The sequence below is a fragment of the Microtus oregoni genome, unplaced genomic scaffold (assembly GCF_018167655.1).
Source record: "Microtus oregoni isolate MIOR12 unplaced genomic scaffold, Mior012 000065F_ref0000479, whole genome shotgun sequence".
In the NCBI taxonomy this organism is placed as follows: Eukaryota; Metazoa; Chordata; class Mammalia; order Rodentia; family Cricetidae; genus Microtus; species Microtus oregoni.
Window position 1 is genome coordinate 9988709 of NW_024543875.1, and position 19662 is coordinate 10008370.

At 36.0% G+C, this 19662-nt stretch overlaps 1 protein-coding gene across 3 annotated transcripts in view; it reads left to right on the forward strand.

The window, feature by feature from the left end:
- The window catches only part of CUNH18orf25 (chromosome unknown C18orf25 homolog), a 75836-nt gene that overhangs the window by 38437 nt on the left and 17737 nt on the right, over positions 1-19662 (forward strand). For 2 of the 3 annotated variants that reach the window (XM_041640795.1, XM_041640793.1), the window contains exon 3: positions 19145-19312. The exons of the other annotated variant lie outside the window; for it this stretch is intronic. In XM_041640795.1, the coding sequence (XP_041496729.1) occupies positions 19145-19312 (168 nt within the window). The remainder of the gene's footprint in view (positions 1-19144; positions 19313-19662) is intronic. 3 annotated transcript variants of the gene reach the window in all.

Sequence of the window (19662 nt, forward strand, 5' to 3'; positions counted from 1 at the left end):
TGAGCTCTAGATTTTTCTCTGTTCCCTTCCCTTTCTCTCCCCTCCCCTTCTACCCTCTCCCATGGTCCCCATGCTCCCAATTTACTCAGGAGATATTGTCTTTTTTCTACTTCCCATGTAGATCAGATCCATGTATGTCTCTCTTAGTGTCCTCATTGTTGTCTAAGGAGTATGTTGTCTTCTATAATACCTAACAAAATTTGTCACACTGGGTAAACTTTCTTTATAACATTGCATTTTGAACCTTTAACTGATACATTATCCTCTATATTATTTGGATTTTGAATAATTTAGTTAACTATAAAAATAACTTCCCTAATGTTTGCCATTTGGGCCATTTTTATATTTTGCTGTTATAAATTTAAAGAGTATGAGCACTTAGGGCTTCTGACCATATAGTCTAAAATGATCTTTAAAAATACATTATTTACTTTATCTTAGAGTTTGAGTGTTTATGTATTGTATTCTTTTTATGGATAAATATTTATTTATTCTTGTTGATTTGGTGAAGAATTGGAGCTTCAGGTTAATTTGTGTTACGTTGCTGTTTAGTGAAGTTGAAAAACTACCTTTGCCACTTGTTTCTTTTGGTAAATAATTTTCATGTTCTTCATACGTTTTCTTCTTGGCACATGTGCTTTTTTTCTTCTTAATCTGTAGTGGTTCTTAACCTATTGGGTATTGCTTGGAAAGATTTTGGTATTAATCCAAGCAGTAGGGACTCATAGTAGAAGACTTTTAGACTCCTAAGGATCCCCATGAAGCATTCTCTCCTTGATTGACTATGAAGTGTCCTCCAGTGGCTGAAAGCCTCATATAGTTAATGTAAGTACGTTTTCCATAATCTGGAGTTAGTTTGGCAGCTGTTTAGAACCTTCAGGTAAAAACTGTTCTGAGTTTAGTAAATGTAGACTAGGCTAAAAGAGTCATGCAGCTTTTAACCTAGCTATGTATTTTAATAGCCACTTAAAACTTTTGGTGCCCAGGCCACACTCCAGCCAATCAAATCACAATCTTCTGGGGTCTGATCATGGGTACCAGTGCCTTTATAACTCTGCAGTGAACTGTTCAGTTAGCCAGGAGTTGTGGCTTGATCCAGATTGTGGTGAGAGTGACTCCTGGAAAACTGGTAGTCTGGTCACCGGAGTTGCCAGTGGGTGCGAGGTTCTAAAAAATGATGTCTGATTATTGGAAATTAGAGTTGTATACTGTACACAATTCTTTGGGGGCACCTCTTTCTCCATTTAAGTGAAATGTTTGTTTTTTAACACAGTATTTGATGAGGTAACTGGCCTCGACTAGTGATTCTCCTGCTTCCACCTCATTTACCACCACACCCACCCTAAGTGTTTTTAAAGCATATGTTGTTTAAGGATGTTATCTGGATGTTACAATGCCTGCATGTTAAATTTATAGGCTTTGAAGTAGATATCCTTTGGCAACCTTTCATGTTGAAACACAAAGATACATTATTCTCATCCTTCTGGTCTAAAGTGAGTGTCTACACTAACTTTGTATTTACAACACAGACTATACCTTAGTGTTAAGAAAAAGACCATAGTTACTTAAGATGAGACTATCATCCCTGTTTTTTAATTTTTTTTTAACAAACTACTTTTTAGTAGTTTTCAATTCACAGCAAATTTGAACAGTTTTTCTAATTCCTTCCTTCACATTCAGCCTCCGTATTGTCAGCAACCCAATTAAAGTGTACATTAAAAAAAAAATGATAAGCCTACATTGACCTTCTGTTATCACCTAAAGTTCTTCCTGTACTGTTTGGGATTCACTTCATTTTTCTAAGTTCTGTGGAGTTTTAGTTCTTGAAATTTATATCTGTTAGTGTTTATGGCTGGCAGTCATCTTTTTGAGGCTAGGGCTTCTTTTACTGTTGTTAGTATAAGTGTCCTCTCACCATTTCCTGAATTCAAGTTTTAAATACATACATATATATATATATATATCTCAAGAAATAGGTAATGTCAGTATCTAACAGATCGTTTCTGCTTTCTTAACACTTATTTTTACCGAGCACATGCAGTGGGACTAAAAGGAAAATGGTTACTCAAGGCAGGAGTTTAATGAAAGACTTAGCTATTTATCAAGTTCAAGGCTAGCCTAAGCCACCTAATGAGACCCTGTCTCAAAGATAGTATAGAGTTCAGGTACCCTGTAGTTACTCACAGCCCCAGGAGGCTGATGCAGAGTGACCGCAAGTTAGACCAGCATGGCTATGTAACGTGACACTGTCTCAAAACCACAAGGAGAATAAAGTGTCAATTCTATTTGATCTGATCTTCCTAAGCTGAATTCACAAGAAGAGAAGGTACATACTTCTCAAAGAATCATGTAATACAGACAGAGCTTTTCTTTAAACAATTTTTTAAAAGTGGAAATAGTGGAGAAAGTAGTCAGAAGAAAAGCGGTAAGATGAAGTTAGAGGAAATGTAGGTAACAAACTTGAAGAGGTTTTTATTACTAAGTAGAAAAGGAGCTAAAAATTTGTTCAGTAGCATATAGGTATAGAAAAAAGGATGGCATGATTAAAAGTTCTTAGTGTCTGCAGTTACTCTTGATAATGAGGCATTCCTTTGCATTTTTGTAAATAGCCACTAAATGATAAAGTGAGCCATTCTTTCAGAAATAACCTGGAGGAAACATGATAGAACAGTTTATAAGATTGTGTTTGCAATTTTGTTTTGTTTTGTTTCGTTTTGTTTTTTTCAGTGGTGCTGGGCATCAAATCCAACCAAGATTTGCACATGCTAGGCAACCATCACTGAGCTGTATCCCAATCTCAGTACTGTTCATACAATTTCTTAATGTAGAGATTTTATAAGCCCAACATTGATTGCTCCCCTCAGTCATTTTATTAGCAAGTATTTGTGTACCTAATATACAGTGTTGGGAGCATAATAGTAAATGAAGTCTTTTCCCTCACGGAATGTACTCTTCCCAGAGGAGCCAGATAATAAATGCATTCATTGTTACTAGGTGGTTCTATACTATATAATAATAATAATATAGCATATATTATCAATACTAATAGTAACAATCACCACTACAACAATAATAAAGCATATAAAGGAGAAAGACTGAATGAGGATTAGATAGAAAAGCTATTGTAGATAGTATAGTCAAGAGTGGTGTGAGAAGGTAGCCTATTTAATATTGGTCCTAAAAATGAAGCGTTTAATACTGTTAGTTTTATTCAAGGCCTAAACCAAAACAGTCCAGCTCAAGGATGAACATTTTGTGTAGGGCCAGTTTGTGAAGTTCAACTAGAATCTTATGAAGCTACTCTTCTACAGAATATCAATACTTATTTATATGTTCACATATTTGGAATATGCTAGATTATGTGAAAACAAGTTTCTTTACTACAGGACAACTTAAGACTATTAATAAAGCCTTTATAAGGGATAAATATAATTCTCACTATGCCTTATTTATTCAATTTATTTATTTTTCTATTTATTTATTTTTGCAACAGGGTCCCATTATAGTCCAGGTTGGCTTCCAGTTGAGGGTGACCTTGAACTTACAACCCCCCCCCTTCCTTCATCTTCCAAATACTGGTATTATAAGATTATAGGAATGTATCGCTGCATCTAGTTTCATGCAGTGTTGGAAATTGAACCCAGGCTTCATGCATGCTAGGCAAGTACTGTATATCCTACATACTTAGCCTGTGTACCTCAACCTTTAAACACAGGGCTCCTCTGCTACATGCAGCCCTCTTAACACCCTGGCAGACACTATGGCTTTTATAAGACTGGCCCAGAAGTTCACATAGATTATGTACATCCTTTATGTGTTTCCCACACAATTTAAAAATAAATAAAAGCTTTCAGTCAGGTGAGAATTATGGGTCCACCTGACCAAGAATTACCTTTTAGAATTCTAAAAGCCAACACAGTCAACATAAGTCAAATATACAGTGGTTCTTCACTAAAGCTGTACATTAAAATTATCTTGAAAACTTAAAAAAATAAGCTTTATATATCTTGGAGCCATTGTGGTTTGTGTTATTGTAAAGCACTCCAGGTTCTTACATTTATCAAAGGCTAAAAACCAGTTAACTGCAGGTAAAGACAGTTGTACAGTAAGAAAACCAATTTTCCCAGATAGATCATTGAAGCTATAATAAAAGGTAACATCATATGATATTGGTAATTTTATTAATTTGGCTTGGTTAGTGAATTCCAACACTGCTTATCAGTGGTATATCCATCAGGCTTAAAAACAAAACAGCGCTGTTGCCACTTTTCAGAGTTAAGTGTGTTTAAATAAAAATACACTTTTCTAAGTTATTAATGTGTTGTTAAGTGGCCTCTGTGTCTCAAAGCTGGCATCAGTTTTGCTGATATCATTCTATGAATGACATCACATCAGCTAAATGTGGGTGAGTGTCCAAGGAAATAGGAAATGTCAAAATTCCTTGACGAGAGGTGTGGCGTATGAGAAACTGGATAGGCAGTGTTCTAGAAGATGCCAGTAACTGTTTTGCTGAGTTACAGAGATAGGCAGAAGTCCTCAATGTAGGTAGGTGGGAAACTAACTCACTTTGACATTGATGAAGACAGTGAGCAGCCCTTGAGCCCAGGGGACCCAAAACACAGCTGGTTACTCCAAGAATTCCCCCTCACCTCTTCAGGTGCTTAAATGCTGATCCCTACCCTTGCAAGTACTCACAATAATCCTTTGTCAGTTCTTATGTTCCTTACCCCTTTGAAGCTTCGCAGTATTTTACAATTCCCAAAGACATAATAGTTTTCTACTTATCATTCCTAAAAATGAAAGCATTTCTAAATTATCTATGAATGTATCACTAAAGTGTGTTGTCCATTTTATGGGATTAAGTAAACAGTATATTTGCCTATTAGAATTTTCTTTTGATGGTATTTTAACAGGTTTGCTTTGATTTTTCTTTTTAAATTAGGTGAGCCTGGTGGCATATAACCATAATCCCAGCATTTGGGAGATAGGGAGGCAGGAATACCAGTAATTTCAAAGCCAGCTTTGGCTAATTTGCAAGTTCGAGGCTAACCTGGGCTGTTTGAAACCGTTTCAAGAAAAAAAAAAAAAAAGCAAAAGTATTAAAAACAGAAAGCAGAAGTTTGGTAAGTTTTAGCTTATGTTTTATTTTGTAGATTGGAACCTAAACCATATTTTTGCAACAATAGGAAGGAATGATTCTCCCTTTTATGTCTGTTCATGTAAAAAAGCTAAATAAAAACTTTAATAAAGGATAATTAGTAGAAACTCATGGGTAGTTTATAACTTGAGAATATCTTACATTCTTTCCATAAACATTTGTCAACTCGTCTGATTCAAATCCTGTAATTTTTTATGAAGATTATGAAAGAATACACTACATGAACCTTTTCATAGTCTTTGTTATTTAGTGAACTAATTTGTCAGTAGTCTTAATTAATTTCTTGAGTAAATTTACTTTTGTACCAGCTATGCAACATACTGTATGGAATACCATAGCATGATGGTGCAGGCCTGTAATCCCAACATTTAAGAGGCTGAGGCTGGAGGAGTATGAGTTTGAGGTCAGTCTGGGTTATAGCAAAATCCTTCCTTAAGGGAAGGGGGACAGTATTGTAGGAAAGGCCATCTTACTGCCTTACTGCAGGTTGACTTCCTGCATGAGGAAAAATAGTGCAGTAGTTCCCCTTATAGGGAGAGGGTGTGTTCTAAGAATTCCAGTGGATGTTATACACTGCATATACCAAGCCCTGTATATACTGCTTTTTTCTTTATGTACATCTGCTATAAAGCTTAGTTTATAAAGATGGCACATTAAGGTTAATAGCAATAATAAAAATAGAAAAGTTTTAACAGTACACTAAAAAACTGTTGAATTAGTGTCTCAAAGCATCCTTTTGGACTGCATTTACCCTTACTGTGGTGTAGTAAGATGGCAGATACCTTGCCTTCATGGTGAAGGGAGTGCTACTGGCCTAAGACTTCGCCTGTTATATGCATAAGTTACTTCAACAAAAGTACTGCAATACTAAAACGGTTTGATAACTGAGATGGTGACTTTTTTTTGTAGATTCTCTGGACAAAGGGATGGTTCAGAACTTGAGCTCCGGGCTGTGTAAAATTTCATCACACTACTCAGAACATTGTGCCAATTAAGATTTGTGAATTAGTCATTTCTGTGGTTTCCTCTTTTATTTTGGTCTTTTGCTAACTGTGGGGTAACTGAAACCAAGGAAAATGCAAGTGTCTTTAGTGGGTCAATACTCTGCTTTTCAGTGTTACACAGATAAACTTTAATCTTGAGCTTTGAATTAACCCTGGCAAATAGCAGTCTGTGGAATTGAATGGGTTTTTAAGTTGCTAGTGAAAAAGTTTTAGTTAATTTTGCTTTTAAAATAACTAGTTTAATTTTGTTTTCATTCCTTAGTCTGAAAATAGTCTTTGATAGTGTTAAAAGTCCCGTGGAGTGTAACAAAGAGAATAAATATGACAGGATTGACAGACTTGTTAGATTTGGTGGTGTGAGCCTCTAATCCCAGGATTGGGAAAGTGGAGGCTGGAGGACTAGGAGTTCAAAGTCGTTCTTGGCTATATAATAACCTCCTCTGCCCCTAAAACAAAAACAGAAGTCTTGCAGTATGATAGATGTGCTTGAATGTGGGTTTCTTCTTTTTTAAATATTTTTGAGGATTTGTAGGAATGTGGTGAGAGACAGCTAAATTGAAGCATGAAAGTCTTCAATAAGGGATACATAATTTTGCTGTTTAACTGAGTTTTAGGTTTTAGAGAAAGTTGGCCTTCACGTCAATGAAAAAAATTAGTTTTATTTATTATGTATGCAACTTCATCAACTTGGGAAAAAAAACAAATTCTATGTTTTGCAGACCAGGTAGTATATTTAGAAGTTTGCATGTAAGAAATTGAAACCTATAATTCATTTTAATATTTCTCAGTAATTTTATGTGAAAAAAACCTGTTACTTCTTTCCCAATGTATTTTGAGACAAGCTTTCTTATAGCACAGGCTGGTCTTGAACTAGTTGTGTAGCTGAGGATAACCTTGAACTTCTGATCCTCTTGTCTACCACACCCAGTTTATGAAGTGCTCAGGATCCAGCCTAAGGCTTTATGCACGCTAAGCAGGCATTCTGCCAACTGTGCTATGTTCCAGGCCCATTGTTTTTCCTTATGGGTGGTCTTGATTTAACCCAGGGCCTCACACATGCCAGGCAGGTATTACTGAGCATGCAAATATTTACAACTTTTAAATTAAGAGTAATAGACTCAGCCAAGGTTTTCCTTTTTCTTAGGAGGTTTGAATTAAATACTTGTAATTTTTTATGTTCAAAACATAATGTATGAGAATTTTGAGTTAACTGTGGAAAGTTTAATATGTTCTTGCCTAAGAATATCTTTGTAGATTGATGTTCTCATTACTGTGTAATGAGTTGAAGGTTTATGAACTTTGTTTTTGATCAGTTGAGGTAAGGTTTGAACATCAAGATTTTTCCCTGTAAAAGATATAGGAGTTTATTATAACTGATATTTTCTCTGAAGTGAAAGTACAGTTACAGACTATGTCAGATCTTATAAATACATACATGTATAGATCTTCAGTTTATATCAGCAGAAAGAGTGGCCTGCTTTTGAATAGCTAACTGAGCTTTGCTCAGTAATCTCTCCTTGAAATTGGGAAGTTTTTAGAGGAAATTAATTTTGTCTTTACTTTCATTCTGGAATCACAGATTTTCCTAGAAGTAGACTATAGACATAAACATAGTACTTTCATGTCAGCATGTTGCTATGACTTTCTAATGCATGCATTAACTTAATGAGTTCTGTTTTGCTTTCTGATATTTAACACAGTAAACAAATAATATATATAATTAAAATTTTTGTTTATTTTTAAAATAAAAAGACCAATTCTTTTAGAAATAACCTGTAAGAAAATTACACTGGTATTGATTATATTGGCTGGACATAGTCTTATTTTTGTTGTTAAGAACTCTATGGAGGGTTTTTTTTTTTTTTTGAGACAGTATCTTACTGTGTAGTCCTTTCCAGGCCTAGAACTTACTATGTAGATTAGGCTGGCCTTGAAATTACAGAGATCCACCTGCCTCTACTTCCCAAGTACTGACTGAGATTAAAGGATGGATATATATATATATATATATATATATATATGCACATACATACACACACATATACATCCCTCCCAAGAATTAAAAAGGAAAAATTCAACTAATTGGAATGTTTAAGTAATAGTTGATATTTTCAGGTAATAAAATACTGTTTTGAATATTGAAGATATGTTAAATACTTGTCATTTTGGGAGGTCTTCTCTGCAAAAGTTTGGGTAAAGATGTGGAAGAGGGTTTTGGTAGAAAGAAGAAACTCCTAACACACTGATTTAATTCAAAGAATATATACTAAATTATTAAGAATTTATCTTGAACTAAAACTTGGCATTCTATAGTTTTCAGAGTTTAGCCTTAAGAGTAATTTTGCAGTAGAAACATACAAAAATTTTACCCTGGTTTCTTTTTCACTCAGTGCCTTAAAGATAATACATTGTAACTGTCTTAAGGATTATTCTTTTGAGACTAGATTTCACTGGAACAGTAGCACCATTTCCAGATTGCACAGATTCAAAATCTTCCTTCAAAATATTTGAGTTTGTATTATGAACATTTAGAAAACTGGTTTATTGAATTTGTCTTCAGTCAGGCAGATGCCAGTATTCTGAAAATCACAAGTGAGAATTGTTTCCAGATTAGAGATAACAGTTTAATGTATCTGTTGTTTAAGTACCTAGCAGTCTACCCTTCCTTTTCCATGAATTTCTGTAGTTGTCCAGCAATTTAAAAATGATAGAACCTGTGTCTTGTTTGGATATACTTCTAAGTCTGTAAGGGTTAGTCCTGCCAGGAAGCATCTTTCTACCCACAGTGCTAGTCCAGCCATTGCTGAAATGCTTTTATGTAAGAGTAACTTTAACAGGAGTGTTCCATCTCTTAATATCTGCATATAGAATTTTCTTTTATCTATTGGGTGATTGTTTTCATTTGTGGCTTTTTCCCCCATGGGATAGAGAATTAGACAGTCAAGTTGAAGACTTAACAAAAAGTTGTTCCTTCACTTACATTATTTGGCAGGTGTTAGGGAGTGTGTTGAGTCATAACTCTTACTGAATTAGTTCATCACAGTGTTTCACTTTCATTTGTAGCATTTAAAGGGCCAAATCCCCTCATAAAGTTAAATAATACTTTCTAATAATGTTTCTGTATTCTGTTTTCTCCCCGATATTTACTAGTTTGGCATTCTGAAATATTATATACCTATTCATTTGAAGAGACATTTGAAGTAACAGATTAAAGTAATTAGTTATTAGAGCCACTTAGGAGATAGTAACAATTGTATTGACATATTTTATACACATTATTAAAATTGAGGTAACTTTTAAAAGTTCAAGTAAAATTTTAGTGTAGAATACATAAGAAATTAAAAACTTAAGATTTAATATTTTACATGAGTTTAAATTATTTTTATTTTATATGTTTAAGTGGTCTGCTCAAATGTGTGTATATGTACCACATGTGAGCCTGTTGCCCTCTGAGGTCAGAAGAGGGCACTAGATACCCTTGAACTGGAGTTACAGATGGTTGTGAGCCATCGTATGAGTACTGAGGACAGAACCCTGATTCTCTGTAAGAACAGGTGCTCTTAACTGCAGAACCATCTCTCCAGCCTCTTGCATGAAGCTTTTTAAAGGAACTTATCTTTAATTTTCTCTTTTTTTCTTCCTTCTTTCCTTTCTTTCCTCCCTCCTTTCTTTCTATTTTTTCCCCCCAAATCAGAAAAAGGAGTCTAATCTCGAGGGATGTGTATGCATACACATATATACCTATTACCTTAATTCCAAATTCATTAAAATTATTTGATGAGTGTCTAGAGGCAAATTCCTGTGTTGTAGTCTACAGTGATAGGAATGGATCCAGTCATTAATACACTGTCCATTTGTTGCTTCCTAACATGCAGGGGAAAATGTCGTTCAATATAAACCTAGTTATGCTAATTAAATTGGAGAGAGGAACGGCTTTTATTTTCAAACAGTATCTTTGGGCATAAATTATTGCTAACAGACTGAATAAAAAATATAAGATATCTAGCTTTGGCATGGTGGTGCATGCCTGTAATTCTAGCACAAGGAAAAATGGATCTCTGAGTTGAATGCCAGCCTGGTATGCTTTATGTAGCAAATTTCAGGCCTGTTTGTATTAATAGCAAGTTCCAGGCTATCGAGGGCTACATAATGAGATCGTTTCTTTAAAAAGCAAAACAAACCAAAAATGTGCACACACTCAAATGAATTTATTTTACTTATTGCTTTACTGTTATGTAGGTTTCAAGCAAGGGCCTCTGAGTATGCTTATGTCTAGGCTTATGAAAGCTTGTGTGGCTTGTACAAGTACACCGTGGCTGCTGATGAAAAAAATTATGTAGTAAGTCATTTTGTTCAGCAAGGCGTCTTAAATTGATACTACTGATAAACTTGATTTGTCAATGACAAGGTCTTGCTATGTAGCTGCCCTTGACTCTGCAGTCTTGCTGGCCCAACCTTATCTCATCCGGGATCACAGGTCTTGACTCATCCTGAATCACAGGCCTTTGCTGCCTGCTCATCTACTGATTATTTCCCTTTTTTCCTTCCTCTTTCTTAATTTTTAATTTTATTTATTTTTAAGACAGGGACTCCTGTAATGCAGGTTGACCTGAATTTACTGTGTAGCCAAGGATGATCTTGAACTTGCGATTCTCTTGGCTCCGCCACTCAAGTTCTGGGATTACAGTTGTGTATCATCACACCAGGTCTTAAGATTCATTTTCAGTATTTGACTTTGCCTAATGGTAGTTACACTACAGATATAGGAAAATGGTACATAGGCTTCTTGCTGTCTTTATATGTATATAATAAAAAATTATGGACAGGAAATCTTCTAAAAGTATTATATTCTATTTAGTTTAAACCTTTTTATTCTTTTAAAATGATTTAAATAATCTATGGGTAGTGGTGAGATTTCGTGTTATGCCACATATCAAAAAATATAGTATCAAAAATAGTTCTACCAGATTTATTAAACTTGCCCATTAAATATATTTTATTGATTTGTTTTTGTAAAAGTCTTCTTAGATTCTTCTCAGATCCTTTTCAAAAATGGCATAAGTGCCTTTAATCATATAGTAAAGACAAGAAATGTGTCAGTTTATCTAGAAGGTATGTGAATTTATAAACATAAATAACATTGAATACTACTTCTGTGTTTTTGGAGGGGTTTGTAATTTTTGTTCTTTGAAGCTGAGAGAAGTTAAGAGTCAGCAGCACACTAGGTAGAGCACTGAGTATGGAGTAGATGGTCTCATTGCTGTGTTAGGTCACCACAGTATTATACAAAGGAATGGCCTCCATAAATGTATTCTGATTTCTATTAGAACCTTGAAGGTTTGAGAAGAATGTTATTAAATTGCTGTTTTTATTTTATTGCATTTTCTTTATATCCTTTATACATCTGTGCATCTGGAGTGTAACTAATAGATTAAATAAAAAATTTAAAAAGAAATGTTTCTTGTTACTCTATTGAGGACTCTGTTGTAATGTTAGTCATTCCCTACCAGCTAGTTCATTCTGTTCCTGAATCAAGAAATAATATTTCTACAATAAGATTAGCAGTGTTAGTTTATAGTTAGGATAATGGATTTTACACAATATTTTTTAGGGTGATTTTCAGTTTTGGAATTGCTATATTGAAAAGGGAGATAAACACCAATATAAACCTAAAAGTCTGTCTTTTCCTTTAAACTATGTGTTTTACTGGTTATCATGTTAAAAATCAGAGCATTTTGGAAAATGGCAAAATGTAGACCATGTCTGTTTAAAGAAGGAACTAAAATGGCGAGCGAGTGACTCTGTAGCGGGGAGCTAGACTTGGAGAGTTGTACTGGGTCTGCTCTCTGTCATCTGTAGCAGATGCTTTAGTCACTTTCTGCAGATCTCAGTCCTCAAGGCAGATGGCAACCTCTTCAGGTGCCCCTTGCATGTATTTTTAGGTTCTTTTAAGTATCTCTATAAGGGATACTTGGTTATCTTTTGAATTAGTTCACTTGACTCAGCGCTTTCTTTTCTCTGTAAATAATGCTGAACTGTTAGGCTGTCTCTTGATCAGCTTTTCAGGTGTTCTGAGGATCTGGAAGCACTCACTCCTTTACCTTTGATCCTCTCAGAGTGACAAATGAAGCACTCCTATCCATCCTAGGTAACTTTGTTTCTGAACAAAATGACTGACTTTTTATCAGCTTGAAGAAAAGACACTATGATTCCTAAAACCATTTCCATGGTAGGAACTTCATGAAGTTTCTCAATTTTAATAATTGAAATGAGTACAGAGGGAAAAGTTTAGAGCAGACTTTATTTTAAAGATAGCATAATTCCTAAACATAGAATGTAATGCATATTGCTGAATTGCATCTGTTTAATTCCCCCATTTAACATTTTTCTTTTTATTAAAATAGCTTTATGATGTTATTCTGAAGAAAAACATACTCACACAACTTTTGATATTAAGGTTACTTTTTCCAAAGATAGTACTTTTTAAAATTTTTGTTTTCTGTTGACATAATTCTCTTCTAAGAGATGTTTGGGCTGCTTTCTTATTTATTCAAACGGTTCTGGATTTCTTTTTTTCCTTGATAGTAATGAAAGAACAAAATAAGTATTTTCAAGCATTTTTCCACTTACAAATATAAATTTGTAGTTTTGTATTCTAGCGTACAGCAAAACTAGTGTCTTTTAAAGGTGGGCTTTTCTAAAATTCAGACTCCTTTCTGTATGTTGAAGTCTGACTCTTTCCTTCAGTTCCTCTACACTCTGTTACTATCCACCATGCACACGAGTGCACACATTTTATTTTCTGAGGTTCCTTGGCTAATTGATCCCTCAGAACCTTCCTTTCAGACTGCCTTCTTTCCTATCTCATTATCTGAGTGGCGTCTGTCCCCTCATTCTCCTCCTGGTGTTTTGTGCTAATGGCACTGGGCATTGGCCTGATGGGGGTATGGGGGTCACTTAAGGTTCCTTAGTAGCAGCAGGACAGACATTCTTTTTGTTCGGGGATTTAGAGATGAGGTGTAACAGATGAAAGGAATTTTTTTTCTGGGCTTTGTTTTATATTACTGTAGTCATAGAAATACTCAAAGGAATAAACCATGTTTGGTGCATTGCCCAGCATGGTCTAAGTGTGAAGGTGAATCAAGAGTGATGCTAGGTGTCTGGCATGCATGAGGAAGTCCTATTCTAGACTTAATTAGCTTTTATAATGAGAAACTGGAAATGTAAGTTAGTAAAAGTGCACTGTAGGTAGGGATAATGCTGAGTGTGGACCAATCCAGAGTGATACTGAATGTGGACCAATCCAACGTGATGCTGAGTGTGGACCAATTCAAAGTGTTGCTGAGTGTGGACCAATCCAGAGTGATACTGAATGTGGACCAATTCAAAGTGTTGCTGAGTGTGGACCAATTCAGAGTGATGCTGAATGTGGACCAATCCAGAGTGATGCTGAATGTGGACCAATTCAAAGTGTTGCTGAGTGTGGACCAATCCAGAGTGATGCTGAATGTGGACCAGTCCAAAGTGATGCTGAATGTGGACCAATCCAGAGTGATGCTGAATGTGGACCAATCCAAAGTGATGCTGAATGTGGACCAGTCCAGAGTGATGCTGAATGTGGACCAGTCCAAAGTGGTGCTGAATGTGGACCAATCCAAAGTGATGCTGAATGTGGACCAGTCCAAAATGATGCTGAATGTGGACCAGTCCAAAGTGATGCTGAATGTGGACCAATCCAAAGTGATGCTGAATGTGGACCAATCTGAAATAATCTTTGGTTTTGAGATGCTTTTATAAAAATATTTACAAACTAACGTTTCACTTCTGTTTCTTGGTTTTTCCTTTTTGGTGCTTTTGAAATAGGGTCTTGCTTTATAGCTAATTAGGCTAGCCTAGAACTTGCTGTGTAGTCTAAGTTGGTCTGGACTTTAAAACATTCTGTGTTAGTCTCCTAGGTACTGAGATTAGAGAATTAAACCTGCATTAATGATGACCTCATTTAACTTAATCTTAGCCTGACACTTAGCAGGTTTGTGTATAACCAATATAATAAACCAACTGGGGCATTGCTATTTCCCTAAAGCTTCTTGTCTATGAACTGTGTTCTACAGAGTGTACATGGAAAAAGAAGCAGACAGACAAAATAGGATAACTCCTTCTGACGGAAAGATGGGCCAGAAGGCAAATGTTTTTCTTTTGTTTTGAGACAGGGTCTCACTATGTAACCATGGTTGGCTAAAGACATGCTATGTATGTAGATCAGTGTCTTGAAGTCAAGAGTTTGTCTCTGCCTCCCAAGTATTGGAATGAAAGACATACCACACCATGCTTGACAGGCTGTATTTTATTTTAACTCCTGTTGTATTGTGTCAGTGTCATCTTTTTAATAAAGTATGGTGTGTATATGAGCATGTCCCCATGTATGTTCACGTGTGTGCATATGTATGGAGGCCAGAAGACATGTTGTCATGCTCAGGAATGCCATTCACCTCATGTAAGTTTGGGTTCCTCATTGGTCTGGAGTATACCAGTTAGTCTAGATTGGCCAGCCACTGTGTTTCTATGTGGATTCTGAGGGATTGAATTCAGGTCCTGGTGCTTCTAAGTCAAGCACTTTACTGACTCAGCTGACCCTCAGCACCTGTTGGCTCTTGAACACCCAGCCTAACCAATGAAGAAACATTGGTAACGTAATTGACCAGAGTCCTCTAACAGCCAAGAGAGGAAGGAAGGCTTCAACTCTTGTATCTTCTGCCAAAATCTCAAGACCCACTCTCAGAATCTTTTTTTAATAGTTCTAATAGGGACTTAGGCTTTTCATCTGTACAGAAAGAAGCAGGTGGAGGGTAGATGCCTAGGCAGTGTAGCTAGACTGTGTCTTCAAATTTTAAAAAGGCTGTGGATGTAGCTTAATGGTAGTGCCTAGCATTAGTGAGATTCTGGTATTCTCAGTACTGGAAAAAGGGGGATGGTTCAATTGTGTGATTACCTTGTGTCGTTATCAAATGGTATGCTAACTGCCAAATTAAGGAAATCCATTATAGATAAGCATATTAAAGAAATATTTATTTTGTTTGTGTGTGTGTGTGTGACTTTGTTTTTTTCATTAAAATACATTTGAAAAAGAAACTAATTTTATTAAACATTTGCTATCAATAATGAAGAAAGTTGAAGATCATAAAGAGTAAATTTCAATTTATTAGGAATGAGTTGCAATACAGATTCACCAATATTTGTATTTGAGAAGTTAGAACTGGCTGGGAAGATGGATTACTTAGTAAAGTGCTTGCAGCATAAACATGAGGACCTGAGTTCAGTTCCAGAACCTATGTGAAAAAGCCAGATGTAAGACTATAGATTCTGGTCCCAGTACTGGGGAGAGGAAGGCCCCTGGGCTCTATTAGGCAAGCCAGGTAGCATAGCCTATTTGGAGAAATCCATGCCAGTGAGAGAGAGTTCCTGTTTCAAAACAACAACACAAAAGGTGAACGATGCCTGAGACTAGAAGGGATATTCAGGGTTGGTGCCTTCTCATGCTTTTGCACAGACAGACAGACAGACACACACACACACACACGATATTAGAATCCATTCATATAAGATAGATGCTTAGTACAAATCTAGCACAGTGTATTAAGCCCAGAACCTAGTAAATGCTAGGACAGGGACTTGACAACTGAGCTGCCTCTCCAGCTTTGTTCTTATATAAAAGGTAGTTGGTGGATTTCTTTTTTTTTTTTTTTTTTTGATTTTTCGAGACAGGGTTTCTCCGTAGCTTTTGGTTCCTGTCCTGGAACTAGCTCTTGTAGACCAGGCTGGCCTCGAACTCACAGAGATCCGCCTGCCTCTGTCTCCCGAGTGCTGGGATTAAAGGCGTGTGCCACCACCGCCCGGCTTTGGTGGATTTCTTGATTTAAAGTTTTTACTTTTGTAATTGCAATAAATGATAAAGCATCCACAATGTTTCTGCTAACTGTACATAGTGGTGCATGTCTATGGTATATAAACTCAAGAGGATACCCTGGCTGGGTCCTACGAAAGCAGTTAATGAGGGGAAAGTAGCACGTGGGTAAACCACACGTTGATGTCATTAACTAATTGTATTCAGTTTGTCTTTATATGTTTTTAATGATTGTATAAAAACTAGCAAGTTTATTATTGTGTGCTGATTTTTATGGGTGTGATGGGTCTCAGCAGATGGGAGAATGCTGTGTGGGTAGCCTTATTTGTTGTCACATGGAATATGTTTATGTTAACAATTGAATCTTAAACTGTTAGTGTTTCCATGTAGACCTACCTAAAGCAACTATTTTGATGGTCTTGAAAGTTAAGAGAGTTTATTAATTAGGAATTCAGTAGTTCTAAAAGCATCTAGGAATCATCAGAGTGTTTACTCTGTGCAGCCTTGAATTGACAACATGAATCTTTCTGTTAACACATCGAACCTTCATAGCTTCTCAGTGGTCTGATTGTTTTACTTGAAGATATATTTTAAAAAGTAAAGCAGATAAGTGGTGGTTATGAAATGGCCATTGGAGAAGGGTGCTTTCTGCCAAGCCTGACTGGTTTGATCTCAGAAGCCACATGGTGGAAGGAGCCAACTGGTTCCTGCAAGTTGTTCTCTGATCTCTACATGCAAATGGGTGCTTATATGCACACACACACACTCTCCCATAGTAAATATAAAAATAATCAACCAAAAAAATTCACACTTTAAAACACTATAACAAATTGTCACCATTATTTAACTAATACCACATATTTTTTCAGAGTTCAAATCTTGTTGCCAGTGCCTTACACTTACTTAGTTTGGGCTTACTAATGATAGGTGTAAGATTATCTTGAAACTCAGGATCTTTAATAGTGCTTTCTCACTGAGAGTCAAAGCTGGAGACGTACTTTACTTTATTAATAAAGTTTGTATAGTTCTGAGTTGTCATTGTTTGAATTCAATGGGAATGAAAAATGACAGTAATCATAATATAACTGTTAAATATTATTAAAATATGAAATATTGCTGTCTTTGTTCATGATAAATACTAAATTTAAGCTAAGTTATAAGGTGTGCGGTTTGGAAATATGGAAGATACAAGAATGAAGCCAGATAACAAGTTTATGCTTGTATTTTCTCCTGATGAAGACTTTCAGACAAGTTATTTCCATGGGTAGGTGATGTGACTCTGCATGTATACATACATTTATACTTATTTGCATGATTATACATGTAGGAGTAGTACAATTTTGACTTGACCTGTGACCTGTTTCTCAGTTTGGGGGCAAAGATGGGGAATATATTGGTAAGTGACTCAGAATTGGTATTGGCTATATAAATTTTAGAATAAATCAGTAAGCAATTCATTGCAAACAACTGAAGAAACCCACAAAACTCTTTCAAAATAGAACCTGTGGTCACATAGTCAACATTGTACTTGGTCTCTTTACCTCCTGTACCTAAGTATTTGGACATCACACAGTATCATGATTCCACAATAGTCATTTTGAACTCTGACGAAAATTCTATAGAATGCTGGACTTTTCCTTAAGAAAAACCTCAAACGTGAACAGATTTTGCTGTTTGAACTAAAATCCATTATCATCTTGTTAATTTTTCTGGGCTTTGATGAACTTGATTTACCCCTGTAAGGAAACCGGAAATGATTTTAAGTAATTATCTAAAATTGCCACAATCGTCAGAATTTCATGTTGTGATGTGTCTTTCTTTTATATAGTGGCTTTTGTGTCTGATCACTTTTCTATTTTTAAAAAAGTGTTACCACATAAGACATGGCATAAATAGCCCATATGTATTCTGTGTTTTGTTCAGTGATAGTTTATACGATGGATGTATGTATTGAAACAATGAGCCTTCATTGTGTGTTATTTTTTGATTCACGGATACATATATTCATAGTCATAAATAGGTGTGTTTATACTCATTTGTTGGGTGATGTTAAAAGTCTATGTAGAGAAAGTGTTTGCTTGTTCTTCATAGCTAGTTCTTGGGAAGGACAGCATTCCCTTTAATTCTGTTCTAAAAGGGGGCAGGGCCGAGGGATTTCCTGAAAGAAAACAATTTCAAAATACTTTTTTACTACTGTGTTAGGAAAAGGGTGGCAATACCATCTTAAAGCATGTGTTCATTTTAGAAGCATGAATAGTGGGCTATTGTAGCATGAATTACTGTAGTATAATTACTTTGGTACTTACCTGCAGTTAGTCTTGGGATTTGGGCTTGAGCATGTTCTTATTTTTTCAATAAGAACTTTCTCAACTTCTTTAAAAACCTACTCACAAGGTTACTATCCTTTACTTGAATGAACTTACCTTTCTCAGGGAAAAGAAAATATAAATATTCCTTGATTCTTATCCATCATAAGATGCCCAAAGTAAAATCCTGACAGTGGGTTTTGTGGTATTGTCTTTTTGTAGAATGTTGTGAAGTGCGTAACATCCTGTTACTGTAGAAGGGTCTCGCTGGAGGTAAAGAAGTTAGTGCAGCAGAGCTCTCGTGCCAACTTTATTAGTAAATAAGAAAGTGTACATGGGATTTTCCTCTCCAAGTCTACTAGGAATTTTTAATATTGGCTACTAAAAGAGCTAAACTCATTTTCGAAAGACATTAAGTTAGAGTCAACAGTTTCCTGCAGTCTCCCCCATATTCGTTGTGGAGTCATCATTGCCTTTTCTTAATTTGTTGCTCTGTAGGAATAATTCAGTGTTATGTTGTGCAGTATGGTCTTGTCTTCTGCTCTTTGTAGTAAGTAATGCCCTTTTCCTCTTTCCAAAACGTATCCCTCATCTTTGTATTCTTGGGTTATCTTTTCTACTTCAGTATCATTTTCAAAACACTAGATAGAACGTGAGCTCTAATCAGATGCAGTGATAGTTAAAGTAGCTGGCATTTAGTGGGCTCTTAATTAGTTGGAGAGGTATTTCTTACCCCACAAGTTAGATACAAGTATACATTTTTTTTCCTCCCTAGATGGACCTCCAGTTGTAGCTCATTATGATATGTCTGACACCAGCTCTGACCCAGAAGTGGTAAATGTGGACAATTTATTGGCGGCTGCAGTAGTTCAAGAGCACAGTAATTCAGTAGGCGGCCAGAACACAGGAGCTACCTGGAGGACCAGCGAGCTTCTAGAGGCAGGTTGGTCTCCCCTACCCCTTTTTCTAATGACAATGTGCATGAGTCCTGCCAACCATTTCTTATGGTAATAGACCCTGCTGAGGAGAGCAGGCCATATACAGCCTTCTGTTATTGAATGCTTGTGACTTTCCAGGCTGCCCTATATAACCGAAGATTTGAGTAGTATGCCATTTCTTCATATAAAAATAAAAATATATGAGCATGTAGGCATCAAGTTCCAGGAAGCATACTCTTGGGTTAAAATGCTTTTATGAAAGCAACCAAGATGTCCTCAGACGCCTCCGCCAGTTCTGTCTCTACCTGGGCTCTGGATAGCCACCTTGTAGCTTCAGGAGGGTCTGTGGATGCTC